At 42.1% G+C, this 18,334-nt stretch overlaps 1 protein-coding gene across 1 annotated transcript; it reads left to right on the top strand.

The window, feature by feature from the left end:
- The first annotated feature begins 1,327 nt into the window (after nt 1–1,327).
- LOC149171328 (mitogen-activated protein kinase kinase kinase 20-like) lies at nt 1,328–15,698 on the top strand. The gene is made up of 2 exons (XM_089425927.1): nt 1,328–1,549; nt 14,520–15,698. The coding sequence occupies exons 1-2, from the start codon at nt 1,328–1,330 to the stop codon at nt 15,696–15,698; spliced, it is 1,401 nt and encodes a 466-aa protein (XP_089282053.1).
- The last annotated feature ends 2,636 nt before the right edge of the window (nt 15,699–18,334 follow it).

The following is an 18,334-nucleotide window of genomic DNA, read 5'->3' on the forward strand; positions in this document are numbered from 1 at the left end:
CATTGGCAAGACTCAGACATGCCAGACTCTCCTCAGAAACACCTCATTATGAAAGCTTGGAACCTGGACCTCACCTTTTTGGCTCAAGTCAAGTCCAGACCCCCAACTAGTTCTGCCTCTCCCCTTAATTGGTCCCCTCTTGCATCCAACTCTTACAAATTAAACTTTGATGGGGCAGCCAAGGGCAATCCTGGGCCGGCTGGTTATTGCGGTGTCTTCAGGAATGAAATGGGCACAATATTGCATATATATCATGGAACAATTGGCAAAGACACCAAAAACGCTGCTGAATTGGAAGGATTATGGAAAGGTATTTGCATAGCAGAACAGGAAAACTTTTTCCCTCTTGAGGTAGAAGGGGACTCTCTTATCCTAATAACAACAGCCACAAGGATTCAAACAGGCACCTTGGCAACTAAGATTGCCTCAAGCTAGAGGTTGCTTAGTAGACTGGAACAAATTGAAGAACGACTCAGGACACCCCAGAGCATCACCTTCAAGCATATAAGGCGCACTGCCAACAAAGTAGCAGACAAATTAGCCAATCAGGGGGTCAACCAGCAGCTCCCATTCTTCTCAGGCCCTCTTTGTGACTCAGATGATGCACAACTCAAACATGAGTGCACTTCTTTGGTGCAACAAGATTATTCTCTCCCGGATGTGGGTGAATAGTCAGTTCAAGGGTACGAAGGTGGCGTGGAGGGTGGGCGCATGGCCACTCACAATCGCCAGATGTATCTGCAAGAGGACGGAGACATGGTTTCACACAATCTTATTAATTACAGCATTAACGCTACCGTCCCTTGAACACGATTTATCTGCGATGGCGCCTAGCCTAGTCCTCATTCCTATTTCTCCTCCACGCACTTTCAGGTTCAACGAGGTGGCAACTCCTTGTTGTTCCTCAAGCGCCAACTCCATCCCCTGCTTCCCTTCGGCTCTGGTTCAAGGTGTTGACAATTATCAGCGCGCTCAGTCTCCAGTACATTCGGTGTGCTTACTTCTCAGTCGCCTCCCTACCATTCCCTCTCCGTTTGTCAGTCCTGCTCTTCACAAAATGCCAAGAGAACGACCCAGAATGGGGTGCAGATGGGGCAGTTCTCGTGGCCAAGTCTCCCGCCAACCATCCTCTACCACATCGGACCCCTCGTCTGACGCTTCGGAGTTCTGCTGCAACAGATATCCTGATACAAGAAGTGGCAGGGGCAGGGGAAGAGGGCAAGTCATAGCAGAAGTATGTTCACATCATTCTCACTCGCATATAGCCTGATTCCATATTCCCTGTTCTCTTGGAAACTCATCCTTCGTCATTTCAGTTACAGTCAAGATGTGTGATGACGCTGTGGGTTCGGGGGAGGTTAATCCTGGGGCTCCTCTGGAACATCGGATGGCAGACCAGAACGTCTCCCAGCGCCGAGATTTAGGCGGCTTGCCAATTATGAATTCAAACGCAAATGCTGGCCCAAGCGCACCAGCGGGAGGTGACCCTTCCAGTTCTATGGCCCATCCTTCTGAATCCAAAGACACAGACCAATTTGGGTGTCGAATTGTAAAAGAACAACCATCAACCTCGGATGAAGATTGAACGAGTCTGCGCCTTTGGTTTTTGGTCAGTTGCTGAAGAAAGAAGTTCAACTCCCTCTGGATACATAGTTTTTCATGCTTGTAAGCTCGCTGAATCAAGTCTCTATCAACTCTATATGTCGGTCTCCACTATGAGGGTGGAATTCTCTTATATGTTGGTGTCTGTTTATGTTTATGTTTATGTTGGTATCTGTCCAAGAGCTAGTTGTTTACAAGTTAGTCCTGGTCACTGTATGGGTCAGTTTTTTGTCACTATATGGGTTAGTTTTCGTCATTGTCATGATTCGGAATCTAATGTTTTCAGATACTACAAATCCTGATGTAAGTCAATATGCAGGTTCTCTAGTAAGTACGTCAAGTGTTTTTTGTAAGAATGCCAACTCCATGGCTAGAACTCTTGAGGCATCTGCCTCTCTGTAATAACATTTTTGTATCAATATAGGAGTAGACCAATTAAGAAAAAAAACATTTTGGTTATAAGATTCTGTTAAGTCTCCAAAATTATAAATATTAAATATTTAAATGGTAGTGATTGAATTTAAACATAAATTTATATATGGCTAATTTAATCGTGACCGCTAAATGTCATCTCTCAATTTTGTCGCACTGTAAATGGTGTAACCGTGTGACGTGGATGACATGTCTACCATGCGTAGAGTACATGTCACAATCATGTAAGCTGACCATCTTGAGTGTTTAGTTTAATTATTCTGGCTGAAAATGTGAATGAAAGAAACTTGGGTTGGTGTGTATCAGAGTTGGACTTTGGATAATGTTGAGGGTTTTTAAGTTTTTCATGTTTGTTTAAAATATTGCTTTTTAAGAGTGATTTTTTAAAATAACTTATTTTTTTATTAATATAAATTTGATTAAAATATTATTTTTCAATACCATAGTTAAAAAAATCTATATTTTTATCACGAAGAAAAATAAAATAAAATAACTATAATACATAAAACTTATTGTATCATATATATTGATTTGAAATTATTTGAAACACTCAAAATAAAATTTCCATAACCCTCTAATTAAATGTTTTTAAGGCAAACATATCATAGCATTTGTATATATGAGATATGAAAAAGAATATATTATGAAACACATAAGATAACTAACAAAGTCAAAATGAAGTAGATGATCCATGTAATGTGGTTAATTTATACCTCAAATTTGGATTTGGAGACTATTTTCCAAATATTCCTGCTAAATTATTAACTTTTGACTTGCCTTACAACAAGGCTTTTTGGGATCAACACATATAGAATTACCTACCATAAATAAGGTTTTTCTAACCTATGTATTTAGGCCAAGGGAATATAAGGTGATTTTATGTATTATAAAGCAAAGTAGTAAACTAAAGGTAGTAGAAATACAGGCTTTAACATGTTTTTAAGACAAATCAACTAATAGAATATTGTAAGTTTTAAATTTTTATTTGTAAATATCATTTTAGCTAGATGAATGTAATTATATTTTGGATTTTCAATATGTATTTTTCATAAATTTTGGCGTTATTTTTACACTTTTTTAATAAGAAACAAAGTAATATGTATTTATCATGTTTGATTCATATTAAAATATAATTAAGTTAGGGAAATTATTTAATTTTAATTTATTTATAATTTGTATAATTATTATATAAAGTTGTGTTAAAAAATTAAAGTTCATTTATATTTTATAAAAAAATTAAAAACTAAATGAATATATATTTAAAATTGTCGAATTTGACTTCATTGTCTATATTTTAAATAATAATACAAGTTAAAATAGTTTCCAATTAATGATTCAAAATTTAAAAATAAGTTGAGCCAAAACTCACTTGGTCTCGTTACTCGATTGATTTTTTTATAAATGATGACATAAATAATTTTTGTGTATTATTGCTATATATATGAATGATTGTTATAATTCTTTTCTAGTATTATCTTTAATTTTTTACAATAAATTTTGAAAAATGTATTTTATATTTTAGATTTGAATTATTAAAATCTGAAAATTATGTTTAATGTTGTTGGGTTTTGGGTGGCGCTTGAGGATGGCTTTCATGCAATTTCTTTTTTATGTTGAAGAAGTCTTTGTCTGCTCTTTACTTCGTTAAAAATCATGAAAACCCTCTTATGTATCCTTTTGTATTTCGAAAAAACCTCACACCTGAGGTTGTATACATCACGGACTACTAAACGAAATTCAATTAGTTATCAGGTATTGTTAATATCATTTTCTGCACACATGTTCTCAAAATTCGATAAAATAATGAAGAATTAAGTAAATATGAACATACACACATCTTGGGTGGTTCTGGCTTTACTACCAGAAGAATTTTTTTTTGATAGTTGATGAGCATTCCCGATGCTTTCAAAAAAGGTTTAGGATATCTTTTAGGACCCCCACCTCACTTAGATCCCCATTGCAGAAAATAAGGATGTCATCCACAAAAAGGAGATGTGAGATGGTGAGAGAAAGAGAAACCAAACATCTATGAAATGAACAATAAAATTTTCCCTTGCCCAGGAGACAACTAAGACCCTCCACAATGAGAAGAAAAATCAAAGGTGATAAAGGAAAACCCTACCGAAGACCCCTTTGAGCTTGAAAGAAAATAGAGGTTGCACCATTTATAAGCACAACAAAAGAGGTAGTTTGAATGCAACTCATGATCCAATTAATGGATTCAAGATAGAAACCTAGATGAGTAAGTACTAGATGAAGGTATATCCAGCTAACTCGATCATATGCCTTCAATAGAACTAGCTTGAAAATTGTCCCTTTAAGATCATCATCTTTAAATTGTGAATACTCTTTTAGCCCACCCTGATGGCTTCATGAATTTGTCTACTCTCCAGAAACGCAAATTGTTCCTTTGAAATGGATGTTGGAAGTATAGGTTTAATGCGAAGCATAATCACTTTTGAGATCACTTTGTAAATCACATTAAATAGTGATATTGGCCTGAAATCCAAAAATAAGATGGGAGAGTCCACCTTGGGGATGAAAGCAATGAAAGTGGAATTTAAAGTTGGAAGGATATATTGTTTCCTATGAAATTCCTCAACAATGGCCAACAAATCTTTCCCTGGTATACGATAAAGCCCTAAATAAAATTCTACGCCCTAGTCATCTGGCCCATGGCTTTTATCCTTTTGAAAACTTTAAAGGACAACTTTAAGTTCTTCCTGAGATACCTTAGCCATAATTTCCTTGTTTTCTTCCTCACCCAAGAAACGAGGAAAGGGAAGAGCAGTTTGAATGGCCTTCACCATAATCACCTCCTCCTTAGCACTGAACAAATTTTTAAAGTGATTTACACCTATAGAAGGCAATTCTGAGAAAGAGGAAGCTGCACTGCCATTAGATGCCTTTAATACTCATATAATATTTTCTATTTTATGACCTCTTGCAAATGCATGAAAAAATTTGGTATTATTATCACCACATTCAAGCCAAATAACTCGGCTCTTTAATCGTGACTCCGCCTCTCACAGATCCAATATATGTTTTTTTTCTTTTCTAACTAGAAAAGGAGCTCCTTAGTCGAAACAGAAGAATAACCCCCATCCACTGCTGAGGCAAACGAATCAATTATTCTTTCAATTCCTTTGAGTTCTATATCCTCAGAAATCCTCTTTGCATAGGCCATTCCTTTAGAGGACCGTTTGATATGCCTAGGGTTTTTCACAAACTGTTGCCCTGTAAAAAGGCCAAATAAAGGGGAAAAGTGAATCCACTACTTGTTAACCATTTCAGTGAAAGAAGCATCATTTAAACAAGAAGAATTGAATTTGAATGGAGCAGTAGGTTTGTGGAAAGCTCCTTTTAATTAGAAAAAAATAGGAGAATGGTAAAAAATACCACCATCCCCAATCCACTGATTGATATTTTGAAAATGACACAGGAAATCCTCATAAATAAGGAAGCGATCAAGGCATTTCGCAAAACGTTTTGAACCAGTCTATTTATTTCACCAAGAAGGACTAATATTTAATGGGGCTAGTTCAATCAAAGAATGAGAGATCAAGGAACATAGAAAAATAGCCAGTGGGTCTAGGATTGCCCTTCCCGATTTAGCAACACCCATTGATACATCAAAATCCCCCCTAATAATGAGATAAAGCAGTTTGACAATGGCGAAAGCCTCCCAAAAAGGATGATGGTTTATAGAGGGACCATAAACATTTAGAAAAGAAATTTGATGAGCCAGTTCTTCAGAGAATAAATCCAACCCCAGCCCCGTTGGATTACTCCAAGAGTTTATAATATTAAATGAGCGGTTTCGCAAACCCACTACGAAACCACTAGAATGATTGATAACATCAGTAAACTAGAAAAACCAGCCTCTCAAAAAGTTTCCCAAACACAGAACAATCGAAACTCCAAACCCCAACATCTCTTGAAAAAAATAATATCTAGAGATTATGAATCAACAATATGTTTCAAAGCGAGTGTTTCAGGTAGACTCACAAGCCCCCTGCAATTGAATGAGAGAAACATCATAAGGGAACATGGGGGGGAGGCGGGGTTGTAATTTCTCTAAGAACCCTAGAGATTGAGGCTTGTCGCCCAATGGCCATATCCACCTTAGCGCACTCCTTAGCCAAAGTGATGTGAAATTTTTGGCCCTGGCCCTGGTACACTGAGCAAAATGGTTGTATTTGTCCCAACCCAAGGTCTTGTGACTTATGAAATCGACCATTCGAGTGAGGCTGAAGATTATAGGAGGATTCCTCACTCGAGATATATGATAATGATTGGGAAGGGTAAATCGAGGGGGATGGTAGGTCGCATGGAGGGATAGTCAATTTACAAAGGGCATGGGTAAGAACAAAGGTGTAGATTGGTGTTTATGGGTTTCGAGGAACAAAACCCGCTAATTGATTATAAAAAATTGAGGCATCAAAATAACCATTTGAAACAATACAAGGAGGAGGAGAGGAGGTGCCCAGAACAAGGGGCTCCGGAGGAACTACCACCTCTCCATCCACATCCATGGTGTCACGTCCCTACACCTGTGGTAGTCTTTCAACTGCTTATAGTGAGGTGCGACAACAGTATAAAGGGAGGGGCAACTCCCTGCAATATGAGTCTGCCTGAATCAATATGTATAATCTTCTTTTATAATTACAAGTTAAATATTGGGAAACTCCAAATTTACACTTAGCCAATTTTCACAACTTCGGCAAACTCGGTTGTCCAGCTCGTCGGCGCCTCTGCACGGTCATTGCACGACTCACCAACCCTTCGTTCACCTCGTCGCACAATCGTGTTGTTTGCCCAACTAGGCACGTCTTGTCGTAACCAAGTCGCCACACACGGGCGCCTCTGCACGAGTCACACCTCCGTTCACAATCTCAACACTTCACTATTTCCACCATTTCTTCATGCATGGCGCGCCCTCACCCGGTCGCCCGTCCGCACGATTCTTCGTTTCGGCGTGCACGGCGCACCCTCGCCCAGCCACCCGTCCGCATGTCCACCCATTCACCCGTTCTCCCAACTCGTCCACCCGAGTCGCCACACAACTTCACCCGGGTCGCCACACGACTTCACCGGTTTGCCTGAACGACCTCACTCGGGTCACCACATGACTTCAGCCGGGTCGCCCAAATGTCCTCACCCGGCGCGCCCAAATGACTTCACCTGGGTTGCTCGACGACCTCACCCAAATTGCTCGAATGACCTCACCCGGTTCCCCCGAATGACCTCGCCCGAGTTTCCTACCTGACGACCTCACCCGAGTTCTGCCTGAACGACCTCGCCCGAGTTCTGCCAGACGACCTCGCCCGAATTTTCTGAATGACTTCCTGAACAACTTTTCTGAACAACATTCTTGAATGAGTTTTACACCCAAGTTCCGCCTGTCGTGCGGGCTTGTCCACGCACTGCAGAACTCCTTGTTTGAACTTGTGTTGACCGAATGATGGTCATTTGCCACCAAACGCCTTCCAATATATACGAGCGAGTCGCAGGTTGTGTCACCCAGCTGATCCACATTGAACGCCCAGCCGACTCGTTCATAATGCGAACTCTCGCCCATGAGGTAGGTCGGCCCACCCAACTCGTGGGACTGCCCCCTCATCGCTCACCCAACACCTTATAAACTCTTCCAAGGTTCGTTTCATTTCATATTTCGCACGTCCTTCACACAGTGGAGTCTCCCTGCCCGTCGCACGGACTGAAGGTCCTAACATCCTCCCCCACTGGAAGTCATTGTCATCCTCGACAATATCTCATCCTGGCAACCATCTGTCACCAAGATCACCATACCAAGGTATACACCTCATCGGTATGTCATACATCTGAAATCATCTCAATCCATGACCATCGACCATCTCGTTGCAATCTCCACATGCTGCTCCCCATTGTGGAAGGTTGGCCCTTCCATCTCAAGCTACATGCTTCCTGCAACATCTTGTGCCGACCTCATCATGTGTCGTCATCATGTGAACTGCTGCCATGATACTCCAACAAATGCTAACACATCTCTGTACACGCTGCAGCCCCATGTTTGAACTAGTTGGGTAGCTAATCCAACCGTCACGCCCAAACCATGAGAATGTACATCCTCATGCCATCACCAGTCATTTCTTAGAACATCCCGTCACATCCTCAATTTGATCAAGTATCCATCTCCATATAAGTGTAATCCGTGCTCAGGTCCATGAAGTAATCCTCATCTCATCTGCAACATGTTGTCCATGATGTCTGGTACTAATGTGCTGCATGAAATCAGCCACATCTACCCCCACATCATCATCCATATGTGTATCTCCTCAATAAGAAGAGACCTTCTCAACAAACCGACTCTCGATGTGCCACATCCAGGTCCATGAAGCAACCTCCATCATATCTACAATGTGCCATCCCTCAAGTCTGCCATAGAAACAAGTATACACCTGTCTCATCTATCCATGTGTTGCCCATGATCATAAATCAATCAGCCCCCATGTGTCAAAGTGGTTAGGTCTCGGCTCAACCCATGCCCAAGTGTTGCCACCAAGGCATCATCGTCGTCGTAACTCCATCACTCCAAAGTGTCTCGTATCGATCCTCCACATCAAGTCACTCTTTTAAGCCATTCTCATACATTTACTTAAAAGTATGCACCCATCCTGCATCAAAGTCTCTGACCTCAGCTCCTCAATGCATCAGATCCCCCAAGTCCACCATATATGAAGTCCCCAAAAGTCACAACCTCATGTCATCATGAGTTCCATGAGCCATCTCCAACTAACATCCTAGCAAGCATACATGTCTCGGCCCAAAGGTCTTTGCAAGATGCCTCAGCTCTCCATGTAGTAGGAATGCTCCATAGTCTGCTCACAACTCCATCCAAGTCCATGGCCTTATTGTATAAGAGTGCACAACCTCTCCATCGGCTCATAACCAAAACATCTCCATGTCACACCAGCAAATCCACCTGCACAACATCCCTGCCTTGGCACTCCTCATTGGATGCTCATAAGTGACACCTCTACAAGTGCTCCTGCATCATGTCCCTGCATAAGACTGCTATGCTCCATGTCTCCAACCTGATGTCCATGACTAAGTTGCCCATGTAGTCCAACCAAGTAGACCCATCACAACAATCGGTCATCCTCATCCAAGTGTGCAATCTTCGGTCTAGTGAACTCAGTCACCCAACCATATCATCATCACATGAGTCTCTCCATCATAGCTCCCTCACTAAAGATTCCACCAAGACTTCCTCTCTTGGTCTCGGCCATGAGAAGTCCACCCAAATATCATCTTACCTCAAGAGTGTGCCCTCCAATCTGTCCATGAGTCATGCTGGGCACTTAGCCAATTCTTCATATGGCTAAAGCATGACCCATCCTCCGCAACGATCATCATCTTCCTCCCTTGTCATGGGCCTTTGCACCTTCTACCATAAGGTCACGAAGAACCCCAACAAGTCCTGCAACAGTCAACAATCCTTGCTTCTCCATACAAGGTCTCATCATAGTCATCCGTGGTAAGATCCTCCCTAGCATCGACAAACTGATTTTGCCCTTCCCTGCATATCGTCCATCTACCAAATGCTCAAGTGAAACACAAGTATCAACACTTACTTCATCATCATCATGAGGCTCCTCCATGTGAGTATCCTCATTCATCCATGTCTGCAAACTGCACGATCCTGGTCCATCTTGATCAATCTCAAGTTCATCATCCATCGTTGTCACATCTGCAACATCCTCAATCATCACGGCTTCCTCTTCCTTGTTAGCACAATCTGCAACTTCATCTTGCTCCGTTGTCCAACCAAGTTGAAGAAGTTCGTCTTCAACATTCTTTTCCAAGACTTCAAGCTTATCTCAAATTTGGGGGTTCTCTTCTTTCATACGCTTCAACCTGTATAAGGTAAGCAAGAGCTTCCCTTCGCATTCTTTCAAAACCTGCCATGCCTTGTCGTTCAGCTTGGCCCAAGCACTAAGCTTCACCTCTGCTAAACTTGTTTCACCATTCACCTAAATCACCCTGATATTCCACCTGTCACCTGCAAAAATTGAACTTCCTGCCAAGTCTTCGGTCTTCGTATAATCAACTCCTTGATTCAGTTCACCAGCTCTGATACCACCTGTCACGAAGTGCAGGTGTGTATCAGCTTCAACGTTTCAACACCAGCACCAGCTCCCCGGCACTAGCTCTGATACCACCTGTCATGCCCCTACACTTGTGATAGTCTTTCAACTGCTTATAGCAAGGTGTGGCACTACCAATCATTTTCTTTTCACCAATACTTACGATTGTAGACTATACCTAACATTCCATAGTTTTATTTTCGTTACCAAGTATTATGATGTGTTCCTTTATACAAGTGAAAACCCATAACATTCCCATATACAACATTATACAAGAGAAATGCACAACATTATAAAGAGAGGGGCAATTCCCTGCAATATGAGTCTGCCCAAATCAATATGTATAATTTTCTTTTATAAGTACAAGTTAAATCTTGGGAAACCCCAAATTTACACTTAGCCAATTTTCACAACTTCGGCAAACTCGGTTTCCCAGCTCGTCGGCGCCTCTGCACGGTCGTCACATGACTCACCAACCCTTTGTTCACCATGATTGTGTTGTTTGCCCAACTTGGGCGCGTCTCATCATAACCAAGTCGCCACACACGGGCGCCTCCGCACGAGTCAAACCTCTGTTCACAATCTCAACACTTCACTGTTTCCACCGTTTCATCGTGCACGACGCGCTCTCACCCGGTTGCCCATCCGCACGATTCTTCGTTTCGGTGTGCACAACGCGCCCTCTCCTAGCCGCCCGTCCGAACGTCCACCCGTTCACCCATTCTCCCAACTCGTCCACTCGAACTCATTCACCCAAGTCGCCACACAACTTCACCCAGGTCGCCACACGACTTCACCCGGTTTGCCCAAATGACCTCACCCGGGTTGCCACACAACTTCACCCAGGTCGCCTGAACGACCTCACCCGGCTCGCCTGAACGACTTCACCCGGGTTGCCCGATGACCTCACCCGGCTCGCCCAAATGACCTCACGCAATTCGCCTAAACGACCTTGCCCGAGTTTCCTGCCCGATGACCTCGCCCAAGTTCTGCCTGAACGACCTCGCCTGAGTTTTGCTTGAACGACCTCGCCCGAGTTCTACCTGAACGACCTCGCTCGAGTTCTACCCGACAACCTCGCTCGAGTTTTCTAAACGACTTTCCTGAATGACTTTCTTGAACAAGTTTTACACTCGAGTTCCACCCGTCGTGTAGGCTCATCCACGCACTGCAAAACTCCTTGTTCGAACTTGTGTTGATCGAATGATGGTCATTTGCCTCCAAACGCCCTCTAATATATACAAGCGGGTGGTAGGTTGTGTCACCCGACCGACCCACACCAAACGCCCAGCTGACTCATTCATAATGCGAACTCTCGCCCATGAGGTAGGTTGGACCGCCCAACTCGTGGTACCGCCCCCTCATCGCTCGCCCAACGCCTTATAAACACATCCAAGGTTCGTTTCGTTTCATATTTCGCACGTCCTTCGCACGGTGGAGTCGCCCTGCCCGTCGCACGGACCACAGGTCCTAACTCATGGTGTCCAGCAACCATTGAGACTAGATCATCCAAACGCCTCAGGGGATAGATGCAATACCGCTTTAAGAAGGAGGACCATTTGGAATACCCACATCCTCCCAAAACAGATTGTCCCCATCCTCAGAAGTTGATTGAACCATAGGACAATTTTTAACCAGATGGATATACTTATGTTAATGATGACAACGGAAAGGGAACCCTTCATGGTCCAATTCTTGAATGTTTGATTCCCCTTCCCCCAGTTTCATTTCCTCTGGAAGACCTTCCTTGAGATTCACCAATAAAAATATGTAAGCCATTGAAAAAATACCTGAGGTAAGATATGAGTCATCCTACGCTAAATACGTTCCCAAGCAATTGCCCAGATCTTGGAAAACCTCATCCACCCAATATTATAGTGGCAATCTAGGAAATACAACCCAAATGGCATGATATCATATTGTTTAGACCTTGCATCAAAGAGGGGAGTCCAGAAACAAAAAATAATTGGCGAGGACTCAATAAGCCATAAATGACCCGCCACAGAATTTGTATCTTCTTCATGGGAAAACTTCAGATGAATCTAACCCTTATGAAGAATTTCCACTTCAAAAGGAACATGTACAAAGGGAGCGACATCTTGAGAGACCCACGAGTGGAGGGATTGAATTGAAAAATGATGACCCTGCACTCGACCAACCAACGATAATGAAGCCAAAACCCCATCCCACTCCATTCTAACGTCTCCACCCAAAACAAGAGCTCCAAAATCGTGGTACTTATAGCGAATGCATTAGAGCTTCTTTAATCTAGGCTTCACAAAATTTGAGTTTTTTCTAGGCTGAAAAATAAAACAGGGTTTCATGGGATAACCATATGGATTATGCAGATGGAATAGAGAAATTATGGGGTTGGGGAGGTGCAAAGTGAGGGTGACTAGGAGCAAAGGAAAGAGGGTTTTGAAAATGACTACAGTCCAACATCAAAATATTGGCCTTGCTCGAGACAACCAGGCGTTTACCTCTGTTGAAGCCCCCAACAAAACCACCATTGCTTGAGACCCCAGAAGCATCGCCGACAAACTCTTGGCGACCATGGAGAATGTCAGCAATGTAAATAGGCTGGGAAGGACCTGGACCCCAAATCGGCCTGATAGAGCCCAAACTCCAACCCTGAGGAGCGTGACATGTTTCCAAACCTCGACCATGAACCAACACAAGGGAAGGCATAGGGGGAGCATTGGTGTTTGGGGGGAGGGCTCACGAGCCATATCTAAGGCCAGAAGGATAAGAGAACGACAGTAGGACGAGAAAAATGGGGACCTAGGGAACCAAGATGAATGAGCAAAATGTCCAAATGGATAAGCGAAGATTCAGGCTCATAGTCTATGAGCTCCTCCCCATCCATAAAAAAATAAAGGATAACATGAATTTACCAAATTTAACCACCCAATCCTGTAAATCCGTAACAAGAAACATGCCAAAATTTACCAGATTATATAATAGCCCCCATGCGCGACCTAAGAAGAACCCATGAATACGATTACATGAGGAATAAGGGAAAGCATTGGATGATCAAAACAATGGTTAAATGATATCCCAGAAGGAAGGAAAAAACTAAAAACGCTAAGTGTCGCATCGCTCTCGAGCTCCCTTCTCCAACCACAAAAATAAACATATGAATAATTACTTTTACTTGCCTTTTTACCATTTATATGAGTCGAATTATTAGATGATTTTTTAAAATTAAAATTTCACTATATAATTTTAGATAATATTTTGATTTGTAAGAAGAGCTTCGGCGTAGAGTAGATGTTGGATCCCTGCCGTAGCTGAGTTCAGTTGGGCCGCCAAATTAAGAGGAAGAGCGTTGCAACCCTGTCGTCATCGCGTCGAGTGGCATCTACAACCGCAGCCCCGCCGCCGCCGTATTAAGGTATGACCCTTTAAATGACAAGTTGATTTTTAAACTTTTTTGTTTGAAAAGATTTGATTGGAGAAAAGTTTTATTTTAATAAAATGGTTCTTTATTGAAATAGATATTTGCCACATTGTTTATGGCTCATTATTAGATTGTCCCAAAATATTTGGGAAGGTAAGATAATAAAGAATTAATATTAATAAAAAATAGAGATGAGAGATTTAATTAAAAATGGTTTATTATAAAAGAATAACGTAACAAGGAGTTTATTTGGTTTAACACTCAAGTTACCAATAAAAAAAACACATATGCAGTGTATAAGAAAAAGTTTGTGCGACACGGAGTTGACGACAATTTGCACCGGAAGTAAAACAAGTTTTTGATTAGTATTATAAATCTGGTTGATATTTAGATCAGATTAAACGACGAGAAGTATTATTAGTTCAGATTAAGGAAAAGTGTTAAAGAATAATCTCTCGAGTTAACTAAATTCATCGCAAATTGAGTTATTTTTAAAAAGCTAAATTTAACATTGTTCATGTTAAAAAGTCTTTATAATAATCTTTTATCCAGCGAGTCATTTAGCAGCCGCTCACATTTGAGTGTATTATTTATGGTTTCCCCTTCTGTCCCATGGCACTCACGTATTTTTATTTTTGACTCTACGCAACGTTGCAGCTCCGTGGCGAGAATATTCGATAATCAATACCAGGAGTGTCTTGGGCGGCCAGGAAAGGAAGAAGAAGCACCGGTCGGCGGAGGCTCACTCGCCGGTTCAGAACCACTGAAAGCAAAGCATCGTTAGCGACTATGGGTAGCTTTTAAAGAAATCGATTCCAACGTGTCACTGGCTTTCTTCACTCGCCCTGTTCCCACTAACCGCAGAACACCACAACCAATATCCAGTCTGTGTGCACAATTCAAAGAATATACATTCTTCTGTGTGTTGAACTGGGAGGGAATGGGAATCGAGCTAGACATGGGAAGAGCCAAAGAAGAGTGTTGGGGTGAGGGGTGGCATTCTGGGGGCCGGAGCTTATGGAACAGTCAGCCTCTCCATGAGCAGGTCCAACGGCCAACTCTTCGCAATCAAATCCGCTGCCGGTTCTTGTGTCGCTTTGGAAAATGAGTACCAGATTTTGCGGTGCCTGCATTCTCCATACATCGTTCGCTGCCTGGGGCGTAATTACAGCTTTGAGAACGGTGCAAGGTTACACAATTTGTTCCTAGAGTACATGCCAGGTGGCAGCTTGGTGGATCTGCTGAATAGGTTTGGAGGGAAGCTGCAGGAATCAGTGATCAGATCATACACACGCGACATCCTACGTGGAATCGACTTCCTACATAGGCAGGGGATTGTCCACTGCGATATCAAGGGAAAGAATGTTCTTGTGAATGCCAATGGTGTGAAGCTTGCTGACTTTGGCTCTGCCAAGAGGATTGATGACGAGGAGAAGGGCCAGGAGGCGCTGCAACTGAGAGGAACCCCTCTGTGGATGGCACCAGAGGTGGTGAACCAGGTGGAGCAGGGGCCTGCTTCTGATATTTGGTCTCTCGCCTGCACTGTCCTGGAGATGGCCACTGGCAGGTCTCCATGGAGCCACGTTTCGAGTCCCCTCGCCGCAATGTATCGGCTTGGATGCACGGAGGAGCTGCCTGAGTTGCCTGCGTGGCTGTCACTTCAGATGCGGGATTTCTTAGAAAAGTGCTTTCGGAAAGATCACATGAAGAGGTGGACCAGTGCAGAGCTGCTGACCCATCCTTTTCTGAATGAGGATTGCTCTGCCAAGGAGGCAGAGAAGGGTATTATTGGTTCGGGATCTCCAAGTAGTCATTTGGATTTTAGGAATAAAGTATGGGACTCCAATTCTTCTGAGACTACTCCCACTCTGTCACTCAACATCCCGAGCCCAACAGGAGAATGCAACACGAAAGTGAATAAATCAGTTGAACAATGCCCAAGGCCTTCTCCTAGGGACAGAGTTATGGCACTGGCCGCAGCTTGTAAATTTAAAGATGTTGCAGACATGTCTAATTGGAACACAAGCCCCGATGGTCAGTGGGTTGTTGTGAGATCTTACCGCAGTGAATTTCCAACATCAGACATTAAGAATGGCTCCTCCATCCAGGAGTTTTGCAGCCAACAGGTGAAGTAACTGATCAATCCTGGGACGCCGCGGTCTCTGCAGCACAGCGTCAACATCAACGGTCTTCTAAGACTCTTCATCCTTGCTTTTAATGGGTGCGGCATCTCATTTAATTAATGAAAGTTGCGACCTGTATCCAAATTCATGTCAGAGCATTATATGATAAAGCGGCATTGTACATTCGCTGAAGGGTACATACTTTTAGATTTGATTTTTAATTTGCCATGAAACTTGGATTTCTGTGAGAGGAATTTTCCCTGTTGTTTTTGTTATCAATATAAGCGAGGACTATCAATTAACATCATGGCTTGATATCTCGTATTTCGCACTTCTGGAATAAGTTCACCGAGTTACAATTACTTTACAGCCCAAATGTCTTTTTGCTGTTTTTCTCACCTGATAATCGAAAGAAAATATCAGTCACAAACTAATTCTTAATACCACTGGCTGAGATTTTAAACTCTTAAATTATGGGCGCTCTATTTTTTCATAGCAAGCCCTCAATTAACTCACCATTAAATCTTCCTTTCGTTTTCAAAACAGGCTTCCTTCAAATTAGCAGAAAACTGAGTTTGCAGACTAGTTTCTTATTTCTCTATTTAGGTTGTGCTTCTCTAGTTTTGTTTTTTTCAACGGTGCGAGCGAGATGAAGGGTAAGCTGTGAAAGAACCCAGTGTTCTTTATAATTTCCATATTATATGTTGCTTATTTATTAATGAAAATTTAATTTTGAGATCAGTCCAGAATCTACCGTATAATTCTATGTTTGTAAATTGAGCTGGTAAAACATTATAAAATATAAGTTTACGTGTGGGAAAGTCTTGGAGTGAGCTGACATGGACAGAGTTTGATGATTGGAAAAAATTTAATCGTAAAAGTAATTTGTTGAAGAGTGTTTTGTTATTGGGAATCCCCATTATGGGAAAGTCTTGGAGTGTGCTGACATCGACAGAGTTTGATGATTGGGAAAAATTTAATGGTAAAAGTAATTTGAAGAGTGTTTTGTTATTGGGAATCCCCATTATTCTTATTGGGAAAAATTTGATGGGAAGAGTAATCTCGGGAGTGTTTTGTTATTGGGAATCCCGTTATTATGTAAACATGAGAATCATCGTCCACTTAAAGTAAGTAATAGTAAGGTTTGAAAATTTATTATATGATCTTATAGATTCCGAAGTGATTCAAAATGAATTAAAAAAACCCTCTTAAGTTTTCAAAAATAAAAAACTGTCGCAAAAGCTGAATCTTTAAAAATGGTGGAAAACACTGTCGGGAGAGAAAAACATGAAGAAAAAGAGAAAACAAACCCTATCGGAGGTCAAAAGAACGATGCACAGGAGCCGTCAGATCTGGCCGATCAACAGTGCAGATCTGATCAACGTATCGCAATTGGTGGTGGCAGGCGGAGTTAATCGGGCGCGGCCTTATGGAAATCGTGATGGTGGTCAAGTACGATTAGACGAGGACCGTCGATCAAGCATGCATATTCGAGGTCCAGATCTATCCGCGCTATATTGCATTGCTTATATGCATGTACAAAGGGACTTAACCGTGGCTCGAGGGATTAGCGATATGCGATTGCAATATCATAATATCGCATCACAACTGTATAAAGGGGTGATGCCAAGAGGCCAGCAACCATGCGATGCACCGATAGCCGATAAGGCCGATCGGCGCAATCGGCGATCAGAAGCCAAAAGAAATATGCGACTTGCGATATGGCCAGACCTGAAAGGGTTATGAATGCGATATTTAAATATTTGAAGTCTGGAATGAAGCCATTTTGTCGGGATTTTCTTTGTATTTGGGATTTTTCATAATAAACCCAAATACAAAGGAACCCACGACCGAGCAACTTGCGATAGCGATACAAAGGCAGACCCGATGGATTTTAGGGTAAAGTTAATAATATTTCGAGTCCAAAAAAAGGCGTTTTGGCGGTTTTTTACTGTGTTGCTGTGTATTTCTCTGTATAAACAGAGAACGACTAGTTTAGGGATTTCGAATGCGTTGATGGTCCCTTCCGTTACAAGATAGGTGGCCACCATCCTTGAAGACGTTTAATAATGATTGTTTAACGCTCAGAGGGGATTTGAGCGAACAGAGGCCGGGAGCTAGAGAGCCCGAAGGGGAAAACGAACAGACAAACGTCGATTGGCTTAAAAGCCACTGAATGACAGAGACAAGAGCAGGTAGTAATAAGATAGAGAGAAGACAGAGACAAAGAGCGAGAGGGTGAGTCTGTGTACTCAAAAAGACTTGGGGATCCAAGTAAAGCCCTATTGTTTCATTCCTGTTGTGTGGAGACTCAATTTCAGCTCACATTTGTAAAAACTCTACTCTTGAGGACATAATAGAGAGATCACCACTAAAAGCTAGACCAGGAGACGTAGCCCAAGAGTTTTGGGTGAACTCCTTAATTATTTGTTGTGTTAAGCGTGTATCTGTTATGTTTTTCTAACTACTTCATTGTTTATATTATTCACAATCTTTTCGATCCGTTCCACTAAGTAATATAGGCAAACCCTACACGAGTCTATAATACCTTAATATTAGTCTAAGATCTCATTTTCAGATCAAGTGGTATCAGAGCACTAGGTTTGCTAAGGTTAGACAAGCTTGTGTTGGATTCTTGAATGCTAACT

Source organism: Pinus tabuliformis, chromosome 4_2 (genome assembly GCF_031772625.1).
Source record: "Pinus tabuliformis cultivar Carrire ecotype Pingquan chromosome 4_2, CPIR1, whole genome shotgun sequence".
NCBI classification, from domain to species: domain Eukaryota; kingdom Viridiplantae; phylum Streptophyta; class Pinopsida; order Pinales; family Pinaceae; genus Pinus; species Pinus tabuliformis.